Source organism: Natrix helvetica (assembly GCF_964273705.1).
Source record: "Natrix helvetica genome assembly, chromosome: 1".
Lineage (NCBI taxonomy): Eukaryota > Metazoa > Chordata > Lepidosauria > Squamata > Natricidae > Natrix > Natrix helvetica.
The window spans coordinates 251,733,812-251,751,331 of record NC_138548.1 but is presented as its reverse complement, the minus strand read 5'-3'; the positions used below and the strand labels follow the sequence as shown (position 1 = coordinate 251,751,331).

The 17,520-nt window shown below is 37.8% G+C and overlaps 1 protein-coding gene across 2 annotated transcripts in view; it reads left to right on the top strand.

The window, feature by feature from the left end:
- Positions 1 to 17,520, top strand: part of OGFOD3 (2-oxoglutarate and iron dependent oxygenase domain containing 3) — a 44,861-nt gene that overhangs the window by 20,732 nt on the left and 6,609 nt on the right. Inside the window, exons 6-8 of one of the 2 annotated variants that reach the window (XM_081969637.1) lie at positions 155 to 211; positions 3,820 to 3,880; positions 10,325 to 10,448. In XM_081969637.1, coding sequence (XP_081825763.1) covers positions 155 to 211; positions 3,820 to 3,880; positions 10,325 to 10,448 — 242 coding nt within the window. Of the gene's footprint in view, positions 1 to 154; positions 212 to 3,726; positions 3,881 to 10,324; positions 10,449 to 17,520 lie in introns of both variants that reach the window. The other variant, XM_081969636.1, reaches the window with a different exon arrangement.

Here is a 17,520-nt window from a genome sequence, read left to right as displayed (position 1 = left end):
TGTTCTGAAACTTTAAAAATAATTGTGTATTAAAATTGTGATCTGAGTAAACAATTTAATTGAAAGAATATTGAAAGTAATTGGTTAGTACAAAGATTTAATATACATAATCTGTGAATTGATTTTGTGAGTCATTTATTTCCTTTCCCTCCAGATACTTTAATGATAAAATCCATGACATCTTCACAGAAAAGGATTTTCAGTTATACCGGTAAGAAATTCCAGGTATTGTAATATTTTACTTTTGCTTTCTCCAGTCAACTGGCTAGTATAACTTTGTTATGCTAATGCCCATTATTTATTACTGTATTTGAGAAAAATTATATTGTAGCATAATTTTTGAATTGATCAGTGCTTTAACTTGTTATGTAGCAAAGAAAGATGAAACATTTTGCATTGTAGAAATAGAAATATTACTTCAGGAAACATTTTAATAGCTTGAAGGGAAGAATCTTCAAGATATCACTGTTGTTTTACCACTAATGAATGGAGGGGTAGAGTACAGAAAGAATTTGGTTAAATGTATCTTGAGGAACCCTAGACTTTATTTAATCCCAGCATTTGATTTTGGTACAGTCCACTACTTAAATGGCAAAAGGAGAGTGTCTCTTGTGCAGCTTTCTTTTTAAAGATTGATAATACTTAAGATTAGTAAAATTAATATGAAGTTGCTATCATGTTTTCCCCTTAGTAATCAATTTGAGAAGTAGGTTAGGCTGAGGGAGAGTTAGTGTCCTAAAATGAACCTGTGTACTTCTATGACTAACGATGGACTAGAACCTGTATCTCCCTACTTCTGATCCAGCATCTTAACCACTGCACCACATTAGCCTTGGTTGTTATCAGCTGTTCATTGCCATTGGAGAGGACTAGAGGGATGATGCTTGAATAGAAACTCAGAGGGGAGTATGCTCAGTGAGAGCATTCTGGATCTGTTCTTTGTTTGTCGGGGGAATCTTTTGTCAGTCTGATTGTTTTGGGAGGGATTAATTGTATCCCCATGTGGTATTTTGAACCAGAAAAAGATGTGGTAGTCTTAATTATATTAATCTGATTCATGAATGAATTCTAACTGTATAGATGTAATGGTCGCAATTCAGTTTACATTGTGTATCTACTTCTTTTACTGGATACTTCTAATGTAGCTAGTTGTAGGTAGAAGATTCATTCTGAAAAGGCAGATAAACACAAGTCTAAATGGTGGGTTGATATAAAAATAACCTTTCATTTTGGATTATCATCTCTGAGCATGGCTCTGCATTAAAGAGCATCTGATGCCTTTTCGATATAATCACAGCTATTGTGTTAGAGAGCACAGAAGAAATTCTTAAAGGATTTTTCAGTACAATTCAGCATGTCGGATAGCTTTCAGAGTGGCAGCTCAAGGGAATAGCTAAAGAAAAGCCTTATTGTCTACTTAGAGTACCTGAATTGATTTTTGTCAAATAGACTATGTGAATAGAAACTAGTTATTGAGGAAGTTTTTTAAATAATGGGCAAAGTTTACTGGAAAAAAATAGAGAAGACTTTCAAATTGATTTGGTTTGGATAAAATAAGTTTCCTGAATAAACTTTTTCAAATCTGTTTCTTTAAAAGATGGATGTGAAATATGGAAAAAAGCAGTGTCGATAATGAAAGAACACAGTATTTGGGTTATGTGCAAGTTTCTGCTCTTAGATCAATGTTTCCCAAACCTGGGTCAATTACCCAAAATTAGGTTAAAATGGTCTTTCTTTGAGGAATGACACACAAACCCCATTATCCATCATAACAGGGAGTTTTAAATTGACTTAAAAATTGCATGTTTATTGAAATATATTCAGAAATCTCCCAAAGTATTCCTATGAAGATGAATATCAATCAAATTGACAGTGAAATGATTGTTGAGATGATATAGAAATACTTTTTATAATACAGGTAGTCCTTGAATGATTACCATTTGTTCAGCAACCATTCAAAGTTATGACTCAAAGTTCAATAAGACTTTCTGATAAGCTGTTTTGAGTTATGAAGAAAAAGGCTGGGAAGCACAGTATTAGATAGAGAATTTCTTTTCTTTTAAATCTTCCAGTGTTGGGAAAAAAAATAGAATATGGATACTGGATATGGAGAAATATTCAATGCTCAAATGCTCAATGGGGAGGGTAAGAAGGCAGTGTAGGTCAGTGGGGTGGGGCAGTAGCATGCAGGACAGCAGGGGCTAAAGAATCCAAGGGGCCAAAAGGGCAGAGATGTGGGGGAGGGGGAGGGAGTTGGGGGAAGGAGTTGAAATGCACCTGTGGTTTTTAAGTGCAGGTGGGCTGCCAAGCACTCAAATCCTGATTACAGAATGGGCTGTAATGGCTATAAATTTGGTGATGAGGTACCATTCATTCTCAGTGCAGCTGTAACTTTGAATGGTTTCTGAACCCAAGAGTCGTAACTCAAAGGCTACTTAGAGCAGCAATGGCGAACCTTTTTTGGCTTGCGTGCCATAAGTGGGGGGAGTGCAGGGGGGTCGTGTGCAGGCGTGCCGCACCCATAATGCAATGTGCGACACACACACACCCAGTGCACATGCGTACACTACAGGTGAGACTCCCCCCATTTTTGCATGCTTTTTTCGCCCTCCCCAGGCTCCAGAGGCTTTATAGGAGCATGGGGAGGGTGAAAACAGCCCCCTCTGCCCCCCCGGAAGCCCTCCGGAGGCTTCAGGGACCTTCAGGAGGCTTCACTAAAGCCTCCGGAGCAGTCAAAACGACCCTCCGAGCAAACAGGAAGTCTGTTTCTGAACTTCCGGTTTGCCCGTAGGGCTGTTTTTTTGCACTCCGGAGCCTTCAGGGAAGCTCATGAGGCCTCTGGGGAGGCGGGGGAGGCTCTTTTCGCCCTCCCCAGGGTCCTATAAAGCCTCTGGAGCCTGGGGAGGGTGAAAAATGGCTTTAAAAAAGGGTGAATTCAACTGGCCAGCGCGCGCATGCGCGCTGGCCAGCTAACAGGGCAGCACCTCGCATACCCTGACAAATGGCTACGCATGCCACCTGTGGCACGCATGCCACCTGTGGCCCTCGTGCCATAGGTTCGCCATCACCGACTTAGAGTTTTACAGCATTTAATTAAATTCTATGTCTTTTCTTTCCACCTGTTTGAATATTAACCAATTCTCTTCTGGCCTTGAAAGCGGGAAATAACTGTCTTGTTTTCAGATAAAAGTTCTGTCAATGCTTCCCACTCTGCCTGCTTCAGACCTTCCACCCAAAAGTGACAGAATTTCTCTTGGCCTCCACTTCCATTAACAAAAGTGTTTGTTGGGTGAAAAGCTTTTGCATGGGAAGATTGAATTCACCCGTTGGGATTTATAAAACTGATTTATGACTTATGTGATGTGTGAAACTGAGGACAGTTAGAAAAAAAATGACAGATTACACTTTTTTCAGCTTGTAGGTTATAGAAGTAGAGTATAAAGTGCAGGTCTTACATAGTATTTGTATATTGGAAGCTTCAGAACTGAACTAAACTGAACTACAAACAAATTAATGCAACTCTATTCTCTCTAAGGCTGCTATACATGATGTATTTATAATTAACTGCACTACACATATGTTATAGAATTCTTGAGACAATGTGCATGGATTTCTTTTAATATTCTGTGTATGTTAGATATTGTGAAATAAAAGAATGTATTTAAAATAAATCCAATATTTTGTGCAGAGTTTTACTCAGTTCTGGTGTTCTTTTCTCATTTGTAGTGATGTGAGGCTAAGAATTCAACAAAAAATAGCTCTTGCTTTTGGCATCAGCTCATCTTCCATGTATTTGACAAAACCAACTTTCTTCTCTAGAATAAATAACTCAGAAGCAAAGACAACCCATGATGAATATTGGCATCCTCATATTGACAAGGTAATGATATATTGAATTAATATTTTCCTTACTATTCTTCTAATTATCTACTTTTGGCATTGGTGTCCTGCATATATATGTGCTAGCACTCTAATTAAAGAGTCACTGTAATTGTAGCATGTAAGCACCATGTGTGCCTTCTCAGAAGTAACTCCTGCTGAGCTTAATGAAATGTATTAATGAGTAAATGGATGTAGAATGACTTTTAAATTTGTAGTGCTCCCTTTTTGGTGAGTCAAAATTTAGAAGTTAAAAACCTAGGGTTCTTTCCTATTAAGTTACATAATCAGTCTGACTATTCGGTTGATTCTTCCTGTACTTTGCTAGATAATATGAAAATACAATACAATACAATAGTAGAGTTGGAAGGGACCTTGGAGGTCTTCTAGTCCAACCCCCTGCCTAGGCAGGAAACCCTATACCGTTTCAGACAGATGGCTATCCAACATCTTCTTAAAGACTTCCAGTGTTGGGGCATTCACAACTTCTGGAGGCAAGCTGTTCCACTGATTAATTGTTCTAACTGTCAGGAAATTTCTCCTCAGTTCTAAGTTGCTTCTCTCCTTGATTAGTTTCCACCCATTGCTTCTTCTTCTACCCTCAGATGCCTTGGAGAATAGTTTGATTCCCTCTTCTTTGTGGCTACCCCTGAGATATTGGAACACTGCTATCATGTCTCCCCTAGTCCTTCTTTCTATTAAACTAGACATACCCAAAATGTAGGAACAGAGTAAAGTTCCTAATAAGCAAAGGTAATTAATAAAGCTAAAATATTGTTAGTATACAACTTTGAGAATCTTATTTTGGGGGTATTTTTAGTTTCTTATTTTTTAGAATTTTCTTTTATCATGTTGGCTTTCTATTGCCTTTTATATTTGTACTATGGAATCCATTATTTATAAAGTTTAAATTCTGCTTTTCTGCTCAGAAAAGTATTAAGGAAGTTAGTAGTAAAAATATTTTACCAATGTAAGTTTAAAGACTATAACATTCCAATTTATTTTTTACTGTTTGAATGAGGCTATTGAGAGTAACTTCAACATTTTCCTCCACCTATTCATAAAATAAACAAAATCTTTTTTGCTGTTTTTCTTTGCAAATTGTCAATCCTCTTCAAATAATATGATAGAAATAGTTTGATTTGATTCAGTATGACTTGTTCCAGTAAATCATATCATTTCATAAAAAGTTGCATTACAGTTTTCCACAAAATGTTTATTTTTTTCAGATATTATCTTGCTTAATTTTAGTTGAGAACATTATTTTTCTAATCTCTTCCAGATTTGGCAGTTCCAAAGGTTTTTTTTTAAAAAAAATAATCTATCTTAACTTTATTTTTTTTAAAAAGCATTTCATCCATCTTATTTTATTGAATTAAACATAGCTCTTGTAATAATTATAATAATAGAAGGATTGCATAGATGGATAAAAATATTAAATCCAGTCTCAAGGTCTGGCTGGCTATGCAACAAATCATTTTTTGAAACTTGTTTGTTGCCCAGCATTCAGTGACTCTGGGCATTTCACAATAATCAGACACATTACAATAAAATCAATAAAACATAAAATAAAAAGATAAAAGATGTTAAAGACTAATCCTAGTAAACAATGTTTTTTGAGGGATTTAGTAATAATTAGTAATAATTTGCATTATACACACTATCTGGAAAAATGAAAGGAATGAAACCAGTTTAAATGGATAGAGTTTCCCATCATTTGAACTTTCACATGGAGCGTGGTCTGTTTCATTATATTCTCTTCCTTACTTTTAGGAGGAACTCAGAATTAAATGCATAGTTGGGCAGTTTTTTTTATCAGTGCCTCTTTGTATCAATATTCTTTCACATTTCATGGACTAAAATTGTGATAAAATAACTCATTGTGGGGATTTTTTTCCCTTTGAATAAAAATTGCAAATCTTTGGTACAGATTTCCAACTCTTGTCTGGAGATTCCTGTATAATTTTTAGGTTCCAAAAATTGTTTTCATTGTATGACTGGGGTAAAATCTTTTTCCATGTTGTTCTTGCACCCTGTCATTTTTACATTGACTGTCAAATTAGTATTGATATTGTCAGATTGAATTTGTTCCTTTCCATAACATCTTTTAAATAGTCTATCTATAGAGGCAGATACTCTTAAAATGAACTTCTGCATCCATTGTTCAAAAATATCTTTAGTTATTGTCTAATGTCAAAATACTTTGCTTAATTTTGTAATTGTGAGTTTGCACTTTTATTTATAATGTTTAGTTCGCTTTAGTAACTAATTTTCAAAGTCTTATTACCTTAAAGAAAGAAAGAAAACAAACGCATTTTCCCACAGGAAGGATTCTATATAATTAATTCCAAAATCTTATTTCATATTCATCTGGACCCCTAGTTCATTTGTAACTTGCTAAAATAAAACTTTTAATTGTCCTATTGCTGTTTATTTAAAAAAGTGTTTAAATTTTTAAACTTTTAGTTAAAACTTATTTGGCTAAGGATTGAAGGAAACACCTGGTGTTGTAAAACTTGTCAAGCTAAAGGTTCATAATAGCTGAAAAACAGTAAGCAAGTAATTTCTGAAAAGGATTACAAAAGAAAATTTGTGAACTTAATGTCCTTTGTGCCCTGCTGTAGCTTCAGCCACACAAATGCATGCACACTTTATTGGGTAATTATCAGTTTACTAGGCTGAAAAAGTTACAGAGAAACAAGAAACGTAAACAAAGCTAAAGCTTGGCTGCAAGGTTTTCTTTGAAAACTGGAGCATGCAAAACTCTTAAGAGCAGGTGGTGGTCATGGCCAGGAGGGCCTTTGTGCAACTGCAAGTTGTGTGCCAGTTACACCTTTTCCTGGACCAACAGTCCCTACTCACAGTCACTCATGCCTTAGTCACTTTCCATCTTGATTATTGCAACGCGCTCTACATGGGGCTGCCCTTGAAGGGTATCCAGAAGCTCCAGTTAGTGCAAAATGCAGCGGCCCACGTGGTTTTGTGCAAACCCCAGTGTGCACATTTATTACCTCTCCTGCGGGGAGCTGCATTGGTTGCCGATTTGGTTCCAGGTGCAATTCAAGATGCTGGTTGTCACCTTTAAAGCCCTTCATGGCTTGGGACCAGGTTATCTGAGGGACCGTCTCTTGCCAGTCACATCTACCCGATCCATGAAAGCAGGGAGTTAGGGAATGTTGCAGATCCCATCTCCGAAGGAGATACACCTGGTGGGACCCAGAAGAAGGGCCTTCTCCGTGGTGGCTCTGGAACATCATTCCCTCAGAGATTAGAATGGCCCTCACTCTAATACTCTTCCGAAAGGCGCTGAAGACCTGGTTCTGCCAACGGGCCTGGGGAATCCAGAACAGGATGGCGCCCATTAAATGGCTTGTGTGATCTGCTGTCGTTGGGACGGGGGCGTGGGAGGTGGGGGTGATTTTGTTATATTGTACTATATTAATTTATTTGATTCTTTTTGTTAGTTTTAAATGTGATTTTATATTCTATAAGCCGCCTTGAGTTGCCATGGGCAAATAGGCGGCAATATAAATTCAATGAATAAATAAATGCCAAAGAATCACCCAGAATCAGCTCAGTGTTTCAAGGTCAGGTCAAGGTTATCAGCTAATCCAAATGCTAAAGGCCCTAGAACCAAAATCACACACAAATTTGTACATGAGCTGGGTGGCAGATATTTCCAACAAAGTAAACAGGCAAAGTAGATGTTTTGATAAGTTGTAGCCAGCTGTCACCAATTAGAAGGTTTTCTTCTTTGCTTGGTGAGGAGTCTAATAGATCTTCTCTGCTCTTGTCACAGGTGTGGGCTGGGAGGTCTATGTCATTTTCTGACTTTTCCAGCTGCTCAGGTGGTGCCTGTGTTTGATCAGCCTCATGTGATTCCCCTTGACATACCACCAGTTCAGCTGAAGGTTGTTCAGTGTCAGACTCAGAATCTGTATGTGAGTCCTAAGCCTGGGCCATGACAATTCCAAAGGCTCTCACTGCAGTTTGAACAAGATGGCTATTTCCTCATCACCCAGAGCTGTAATCCCGCTGGAGAATGCTGTCTTGCAGTCATCTCATGAGTGGCAGCTCCCTGGAGCACTTGTAATTTCAAATCTACTCCTTGTCCGGAGAAGCATTATCAAAAACCCAGTCTACTTGCCCGTTGTTATCCTTTGGTGGTTAGCTCCTCAGTCCATCATTGCTTCTCCAGAAATGGTAGGGCTTGGAAAGATCCTGAAGTTATATTTATCGGGAGGAAACTGGGCTGTTCTGTCCTTGATCTAGCCAAGATCTTTTTTCTGAACCTTTCTGGTGATTGAAAGAGAGTAATTTATTATTTTCCACTCAACCGAATATGAGTGACAGTGTCGCACTAAAACGTTTAGCTCAGCATTCTGCAACACATTTTGCAACTGAGATTACACTGATCTTTAAAACTGGAACAGTGGTAGATAAGGAAAAGAGGATGAAAAACCACTTTTCCTAGGTTTTAAAAGTTCCACAAATATTACATTTGTAACCTTCAAAGCTTTCATTCTAGTAAAAATATTTTTTCTCAAAGCTGTAAGATTAGAAATACTGATTATTCAGTAACTTATAGAAAATTGGTTTTGAAACACTATATGGACATTTCACTCTATATTATTGATTGAGGAAATTGTGGATTGCTGACATAAACATTTCTATGGATTTTTCCTGTATTGTTGGAATACATTTGCACTTGTCAGCAGAGGTTAAGTGGTGCTGAAAATAGTTGCAAGTTATTGACATCATTTTAGCTTCTTTTATAAAGCACTTTAAAAGCAAATATCTCAAACCTCATATTTGAAGGCAGTCCTATTCACTTTACTTCACAAATTAATTTATGGTAGAAGCAGCTGGAATAAAAATATAGCAGAAGGCTCACTTGGGTCTTTCAGTAAATGATTAGGAAATTATGCAAAATAATTGATCAACTTTCTGCAAAATATTCCCACTTGCATATGCTACTGCCTGATCATTTTCTTTCATTCTTAAAACAAACGGATGAAGGATATTAATTTGGGGAAGAAAATTATTTTTGTTTGGAACATGCCTCACATAACAATTTTCCTTCTGAAAAGTGATTGTACATAAATCTGGATACAGTATATTCTTTTTAAAAAAACAAATGGAGAAAATACTGTTTGCTGACAAGTAGAAAATAAATTATTCCTATATGTTCAACATAAAAAGGAAAGAAACGCAAATTAGTATACTAACTGCTTAATGAAAATGAGAAAAGGCAAACAGGAAATAGCCTTTTTCTTACCTGCTGTTTGGTTCAGTCTTCTCCCACAAGGATAGATTTGCTGTCTAAGGAAATTATGAAGGATGAAGGGGCAGAGCCACAATTTAACAAAACATGATTGAGAGGATACTTCTTTGCTTTAAATGAATCATACGTCTCCGGGGTCAGAGGAATTGCATCCTTGGATACTAAAGGACGTAGCTGATGGCTTGACAAACCCTTATATGTTATTTTTAAGAACTCATGAAGAACTGGTGAAATGTCATATGATTGAAAAAGAACGAATGTTCCTATCTTTGAAAAGGGGGAAGAGACCATCCAAGAAACTATCCACCAGTCAGTAATTATATCTCTGATCTCTATTACCATGAAAATAATGTGATCAGTACTAAACATAGGCATGTGTCATGGGTAAGTCTTATTAGAATAACCTTATTTTTTTGTTCAGTAATTTTATTAGATTATGAAAATGCTGCAGCCATCTAAATTTTTAGGTCATCCTAGATTTCAGAAAACCGTTTGATCAAGGATCCCATAGTATTCTGATTAGCAACGTGTGTGTTAAATGGATGACATGATAATTAAGAGGTTGGCTAATTGACTTTTTAAAAATCCCATTCAAACAGTGCTCATGAATAGCTTCTCTTTAGAAATGAGGATGAAAATAGCTAGTATCCTTGGAACTGTTCGTTTAATCCATTGAAATTTGCAGAAGGAAATTTATTAGAGACAGATACAAATTGTTTCATAAAGTGAAAAAAATCAGATACAAAGATATAGGATTGAGATACCTAGCTTAGTCATAGTGTTTATGAACAAAATGTGGCAAATAGCTGATTGCAGATGGAAAGTCTAGTGTGATGTGGCTGAAAAAGAAGCAAATTCAGATTGAGAACACTGCAAAGCAATGGGCCCCACTCCTTCTCTTGTGGGCAGTCCAGGAAGATACTAAGTTTGATAGTATCAAAAGCCACTGAAATAGCATTCAGTACCAGGAGGGATACATTCCTTGTCTCACCAGAGGTCAAACACAGATGAAATCAATAAAATCTCATTGCCATACTCTGACTTGGAACCCAACTAAAAGGGATCCAGATAACCAACTTCTTTCAGGGCCTATGCATCTGCAGACCCAATACAATCCCCGAGCTTTCTTTTGATATTCAGTACTTTATCTTTCCTTTGTAGGTGACCTATGGCTCCTTTGATTACACATCACTGCTCTACCTATCAGACTATGCAGAAGATTTTGGTGGTGGACGGTTTGTCTTTATGGACGAAGACGCAAATAGGACTGTAGAACCTCGAGCAGGTAGAACTTTCTTTGCTTTACAGATCTTATTACTTCGTGCTCTGTTTTTAATATCTTCCTTTGTACACAGCTCCCTAATTTGTGTATCCGTACCTTCAGGATAGAAATAAATGAATTAGAACGTCAGTATAAATAAGTGCAAATAAAACTGGCAGCTTTTGTCTTAAGAGTTATCTAATATTTGCATTTATCTAACACTAGTTTTAGCAGTATCACACCTTTCATCATTAAAATGTTATACAAGTAAGAATTGTGATTTCTAGCTCCCTTCTATTACAAGAATAAATGAGAGGTAAATATGTATTGTAACTTGATGACGTTACATGAGGAAACATGGTTTTGAAAAGCAACGTTAATTTTTTTAAAAATATGTGAATTGTGAATTGTTAATTTTCAAACTATTTTGTTGATGGTAAAAAAAAGGAGACTGAAATATAAAGAGGCATACATGGCTAATAATCTATTAGTATGCTTTGAATTATTGCAAATGAAATATACAGTCTGAACATTCAGATAGATAAACCTCTATCTGTTTTGACTTCACAATCTGAATGACTGAGTGAAAGAGACAGCCAAAATGACTCAGCGGACGGCCTACATAGAGGTTTCACTATCCTATTGAAACTTTATAACAATGTAATGCTACAAAGGGTCATCTAGTCTATCCTTCCGCAGCCTGGAATCCTTTAGATACATTCCATTGGCCATACTGGATTGGAGTTTTGGCAGTTGGTCCCAAGATATCTGGAAGAGCCTGAGTTACCAAAAGCTAATCTGAATTATTTCATACCTCTGGTTGACCTGGGCCAGTCACACTTTCTCATCCCTAAGAAGGAGGCATTGGCAAACTACTTCTGAAATCTTGCCAAGAAAACTGCAGAGGCTAATTGAGGTCTTTGCCAGGAATCAAATGATTACCCCCTCTCAAGTAAACATTTTACTTGAAAAACATTTCATGGGAGAAAAATTTCCCAAAATTTTTAAAGGTATATATGCACAGGTACATTATAGGTGGTACCTTCTTCAGTAGTAGTAACTGTGAAAGGGATCTTGGAGTCCTGTTGGACAACCATTTAAATATGAGCCAGCAGTGTGCAGCAGCTGCCAAAAAAGCCAACACAGTTCTAGGCTACATAAACGGATAGAAGAGGGAGTCAAACTATTCTCCAAGGCACCTGAGGGTAGAAGAAGAAGCAATGGGTGGAAACTAATCAAGGAGAGAAGCAATTTAGAACTGAGGAGAAATTTCCTGACAGTTAGAACAATTAATCAGTGGAACAGCTTGCCTCCAGAAGTTGTGAATGCCCCAACACTGGAAGTCTTTAAGAAGCCATTTGTCTGGAACGGTATAGGGTTTCCTGTCTAGGCAGGGGGTTGGACTAGAAGACCTCCAAGGTCCCTTCCAACTTTGCTATTGTATTTTATTGTATTTTATTGTATTTGCAGAGGAATAGGAAGTGACTTCTTTAAGTGACATGCCAAGAAATACCTGGAACTGTTCTGCTGTTCTTCAGTATATTTTTTTAACCAAACCATGACAAAGCAAGAAAAAGAATTATCTTTCACTAAAGAGTTCTGATTTTTTCCCTACCACCAACCTCTTTTTTGAGCTCTTTAGGTCAAGGAAGGTTCCAGAAAAGGACTGGGTTTTTTTTCTTGAACATATGTAACAAAACATGTCTTCAAACTTTCCTTTCCCCCTGTTTCTATGAGATAGGTGAAATAAAGCTCAGCCTTTCTCTTAAGCCCTCTTACAGGCTCAAGGAATTTGGGAAAAAAAGAGAAAGGGAAAAGCTGCAGAGAAATTCCTGTTCGCCCTTTTCTGAATTGAAGCTTTTGAAGAACCTTGGGAGTCCATTTAGCCCCTGGGGTTCTTCTGGCTCTTAATTGTGAACATCTAAGTTTAAGCATAATTAATTTTGTGGTAAATTATGGCCAAGATCTCCAAGGGATTCTTAAGACTCTCTAAATCACGGAGGCATCAGTGTTATAATCATGTTGACATTTGTGTAGCTTCATGTGTTGCCTTTTTAGCACAATCCCAATCCCCAAGCAGTCATTCTAATGTGTATATTTTTCCATTTCAATTCGATCTATAATGTTAACTTTTAACAATATTTTTTTAAACAAAAGAGGGTGTAATATATTGTGGCAATACCTAAAAGCATTAATAGCTTGAAAAAAATGGCATATTGGTGGTAGGTTAAACAAAGGAATATGTCCAGAAAAAATGGTGTAATTTATAACTGTTGGAGGGAAATGAAATAGAAAAAAAAGGAAGACACAGGGAAGAAAGTAGGTGCAGAGTAAAATTCTTAAATCATCATAATCATGTTGCGCATTAACAATGTGCAGTTAAATAACTTTGTAGTTTTCCTGTAGAAGGAATTTTAATAATTTGATCGCTTGGTCTCTGGAAACTATGTCTTTTGCTGGATATAATTGCTTTTCTCCACGTATGCATTTCCTTTATGATGAAATTTCTGGTTAATCTGATCCTTTATTTTCCATGAACATTATTTTAATAAAGTAAAATCTTTCTCCACTCATGGGAAACCATTTTGTGCTGAAGGGATGGCATATAGAACATTCCACTTGGAGAGGTCAGGTCTAGGGGCCCTTTCCTAATGATCTGAAGCTGCTTATTCTGTCACTTTAAAACAAATCCTTTGTCAGCCCTGGGGGCCATCTTTTTCTTTGGATCTTCAGGGCTGCCACACTTGGTGCTGTGGAAAACTGGGAGGGGAGATAGCCATAATAACATTACTTTCTCTGAGAGCAAAGGACATTTGGCTCTACACCTGGACTGGTGTGACTGGGAGGCATCTCCAGTTGCGATGGTGCATTGATTGGACCATGTGATGGACATGTGGGTGCAGGGGAAGGGACTTGGGCTGTCATTTGGGTGGAGAAAACCTGGAAGCTTTCAGATTTGGGTTTTCCCAGATGGGCCAATATGACCTTTCTAATAAAATGGAACTTTGAGGAACCTAAAGCCTTGGAGTCTTCTTGCGTTGGAGATGTTACTTGGAACCCTGACATCCTTGGGAAGACTCAGATGTGTGATCAGCAAGGTAGCTTCTTTCTCAGGTGATATCTGGAAGAAGTTCATAATCTCTCCACTATAATTCATGTTGGAAACTATTAATTGGCACATGTCCTTTGATTTGAAGCTTCATTAAATAAATTTTATTAAGATTTTGAAGATGAGCACACCTTAAGTGAAATCTTAAAGAGGTCAAACCTTCCACAAATGCCCTTTGGATGTACGTTTAGGAATCAAGTTATGCCCCATTTCTATGACTATACAGGAATAAAGAACAACAACAAACATTACCTGGAGAAAGAAAAAAATATTTTTGTTTTAGTTCAACAACAACGATCGTTTGTTGAATAGTTCATGTTTCAGAACTATTTGTGGAGGCAAAACTAGAACAATCATTATCTTTTTTGCATTCCAAAAATGCAATTAAATTAAATCCCATAAAATTTAAGAGGGATGAAACTATAATTCAACAAGAATTGGAAGACATTTATGTATCAGTGCATGACTTTGTTATTTGAGGTGCTTTAAAAGCATATGTTCATGGTTGTATTATTGCTTATACTTCATAAAGAAAGAATAATTGAAAAACAAATATTCAGTTTTCATTGAATCACATGAAACAGAGAGCCTGGGAAACCTTGTAAACTATTACCATTTTGGTTCAAGCAATCACCATAGACGTATCAGGTTCTGAAAAGGCATTATCCAAGAGGAATTAGACAGTTTGCTGAATTAGAAGCAATCAGGTAAAGGTCTTAGTTTTCTGCCAAACACATTATCCCTCTTAAATTTTACAAGATTTCCTTTAAAATATCTCCTATAAGTCTTCGGTGACAAAGATGTATTTTGTTGCCAGTTTTTCGTACCCATCCATTTAAACATCCAGTGATTTTAGGGAGGATGTAATGAATTTTTTACCACAGGTTTTTACTCATTAAGTGATTCTCAGTCAGGGGAGAGGGGAGAAACACTGCATATTTAACTGGAAAGATGTATTGCTTGATAAATACTGTCTTGAGGCAAAAATTACCTAAAGTGCCAAAGAATAGGAACTAGTTTGGCTTACTTACATGCCAATCTGATTTTGTGACATTTCCCAGGGGTATCCCTTCAAAGCAGAGCCCTTTCTTCTTTATTTTGTTTGGGCATTTGTTTTGAAAGAAAGTAAGACTAAGGGAACAAAGTCCTCTGCCTTTAAAGTAGAGTCTTAGGCATGAGATTGACTCATTCTGTAAGGCTAGTTCTCCAAGGGCAGCCTTCAGAGCAGCATATAAACCCAGAGGTCGGTTGAGGTCCACTTCGAAGTGAATTTCCATTTCCCCTCAGCTCAGTTGAACTCACAAAGCTTATGTCCAGGTCAAATCCATCAGACTTCCTCAGATTTATACCGTAGGTAAAAGTACTGTTATTTTAGTTTGTTTTTGTGTGATGCCTAGATCTTTTTTAAAAATAAGGTTTTTAAATATTCTTACATAGAAAATTGTGGTAAAAAAGCTCCCATTTCAGAATCTGAATTTTTTTTTGCATTTGAACATTAATCAAACTCATTAGAAATAATGTGGTTTTTTGGGGTGTGATTTACAATGTTGGGGTTCTCCCCTTACCCTCACCCATGTGATCTGAATAATAGGTTTGTAGTTGCTTTTTACTTCTGGGGCATTTAGATTTGTTCAGCCTTCTGTCTTCCCAGAGAAGGAGCAATAGGCAAGCACAGTGATGGCGAACCTATGGCACGCATGCCACAGGTGGCACGCGGAGCCATTTGTTAGGGCATGCGAGGCGCTGCCCTGTCAGCTGAGTTCACCTTTTTTAAAGACATTTTTCGCCCTCCCCAGGCTCCAGAGGCTTTATAGGAGCCTGGGGAGGGTGAAAAGAGCCTCCCCCGCCCTCCCAGAGGGCCTCCGGAGGCTTCAGGGATCGTTCGGAGGCTTCCCTGAAGCCTTCGGAACGCTTAAAACGACCCTCCGAGCAACCTGGAAGTCACTTCCGGTTTGCTTGGAGGATCCTTTTGAGCACTCCGAAGGCTTCAGGGAAGCCTCCGGACGGTCCCTGAAGCCTCCGGAGGGCCTCCGGGAGGGAGGGGGAGGCTCTTTTCACCCTCCCCAGGCTCCTATAAAGCCCCTGGAGCCTGGGAAGGGCGAAAAAAGCATGTAAAATGGGGGGGTGCGTTGTCCGCGCATGCGCACTGGGGGGGTCGCACATTGCATTATGGGTGCGGCACGCCCGCACACGACCCCCCTGCGCTCCCCCCACTTGTGGCACGCGAGCCAAAAAAGTTTCGCCATCGCTGGGCTAGCACAATCCTCTGCTATTATTCCCAATAGAAAGGTCTGGCTAAGGGATTCAGGCATTTTTATCTCTGGATTGTTATATTAACTAAGAACTTTGGAATGAGAGTCAGAAGTCTGGGTTTTGCTCTTGCTTACTCTGAGTGGAACTAATGTTCTTGGTTTTGATGGGGCAATGAACCATATCCAGGACTGGCTAGGTTTGATAGCCATTCTTACTGACAAGTGAATGTTATGATGTTCATTCTTTGATAAGCTAGAATTTTAACATACCCTTCCAAGCGAATACAAGTAGTCAGACGTGAGCTAACGTCAAGTGTCATATCTAATCATATGCTTTCATTTCATAGCTCTTGTAACTTTATTTTTTACTGTCACCTGATGTAGTAGAAAAAGTATTATTTAAAGTTATCCATTTTTGAAGAAAAGCCTAAAGTATTCTGTCATAACTAGAGTACATTTACATCTTAGTAATGTGGCAATTTGAAATTGTTTTTATTAGTGAAGTCTCATCACTTGTGTAGTTCTTAACATAATTAAATGACTTGGCTTTCTGTTGAATTCCAGTAAATTGAATGGATCTATATTAAACTTGAACATTGGGCACTATCTAATAAAATGAAATTCAATGGTGAAAAGAGTAAGGTTCTACATTTAGGCAACAAAAACGGAATGCACAGGTACAGTATAGGTGATACCATACTCAGTAGTAGTAACTGTGAAAGGGATCTTGGAGTCCTAGTGGACAACCATTTAAATATGAGCCAGCAGTGTGCAGCAGCTGCCAAAAAAGCCAACACAGTTCTAGGCTGCATCAACAGAGGGATAGAATCAAGATCACGTGAAGTGTTAATACCACTTTATAATGCCTTGGTAAGGCCACACTTGGAATACTGCATTCAGTTCTGGTCGCCACGATGTAAAAAAGATGTGGAGACTCTAGAAAGAGTGCAGAGAAGAGCAACAAAGATGATTAGGGGACTGGAGACTAAAACATATGAAGAACGGTTGCAGGAACTGGGTATGTTTAGCTTAAGAGAAAGAAGGACTAGGGGAGACATGATAGCATTATTCCAATATCTCAGAGGTTGCCACAAAGAAGAGGGAGTCAAACTATTCTCCAAAGCACCTGAGGGTAGAACAAGAAGCAATGGGTGGAAACTAATCAAGGAGAGAAGCAATTTAGAACTGAGGAGGAATTTCCTGACAGTGAGAACAATTAATCAGTGGAACAGCTTGCCTCCAGAAGTTGTGAATGCCCCAACACTGGAAGTCTTTAAGAAGATGTTGGATAGCTATTTGTCTGAAACGGTATAGGGTTTCCTGCCTAGGCAGGGGGTTGGACTAGAAGACCTCCAAGGTCCCTTCCAACTCTACTATTGTATTGTATTGTATATTTAGGAGCAGACCTGATAAAGCAGACCTCCACCATCACTTGTCTCTATATTTAAACTTTCTGCATAAGTTAACAATTAATAACTTTACTGCTGTATATTTCCCATGTTGGGCTGAAATGAGAATCTGTTCATATCCGTATGCTATAAATGCTAAAGTAACATAGATATGAGTAGAGCTAAATAACTACATTGTTTAAATTATTGGGGAACCCTCCGTAGATATAAGGCATCGGAAAGTCCTATTATGTATTACACTCGCATTTTAAAAAAACATTAGCATGCAGAGTTTATCCATCCCAAATCCAAAGTTTTTACAGCTTTCTGGATGGTAGAAGAGGAAA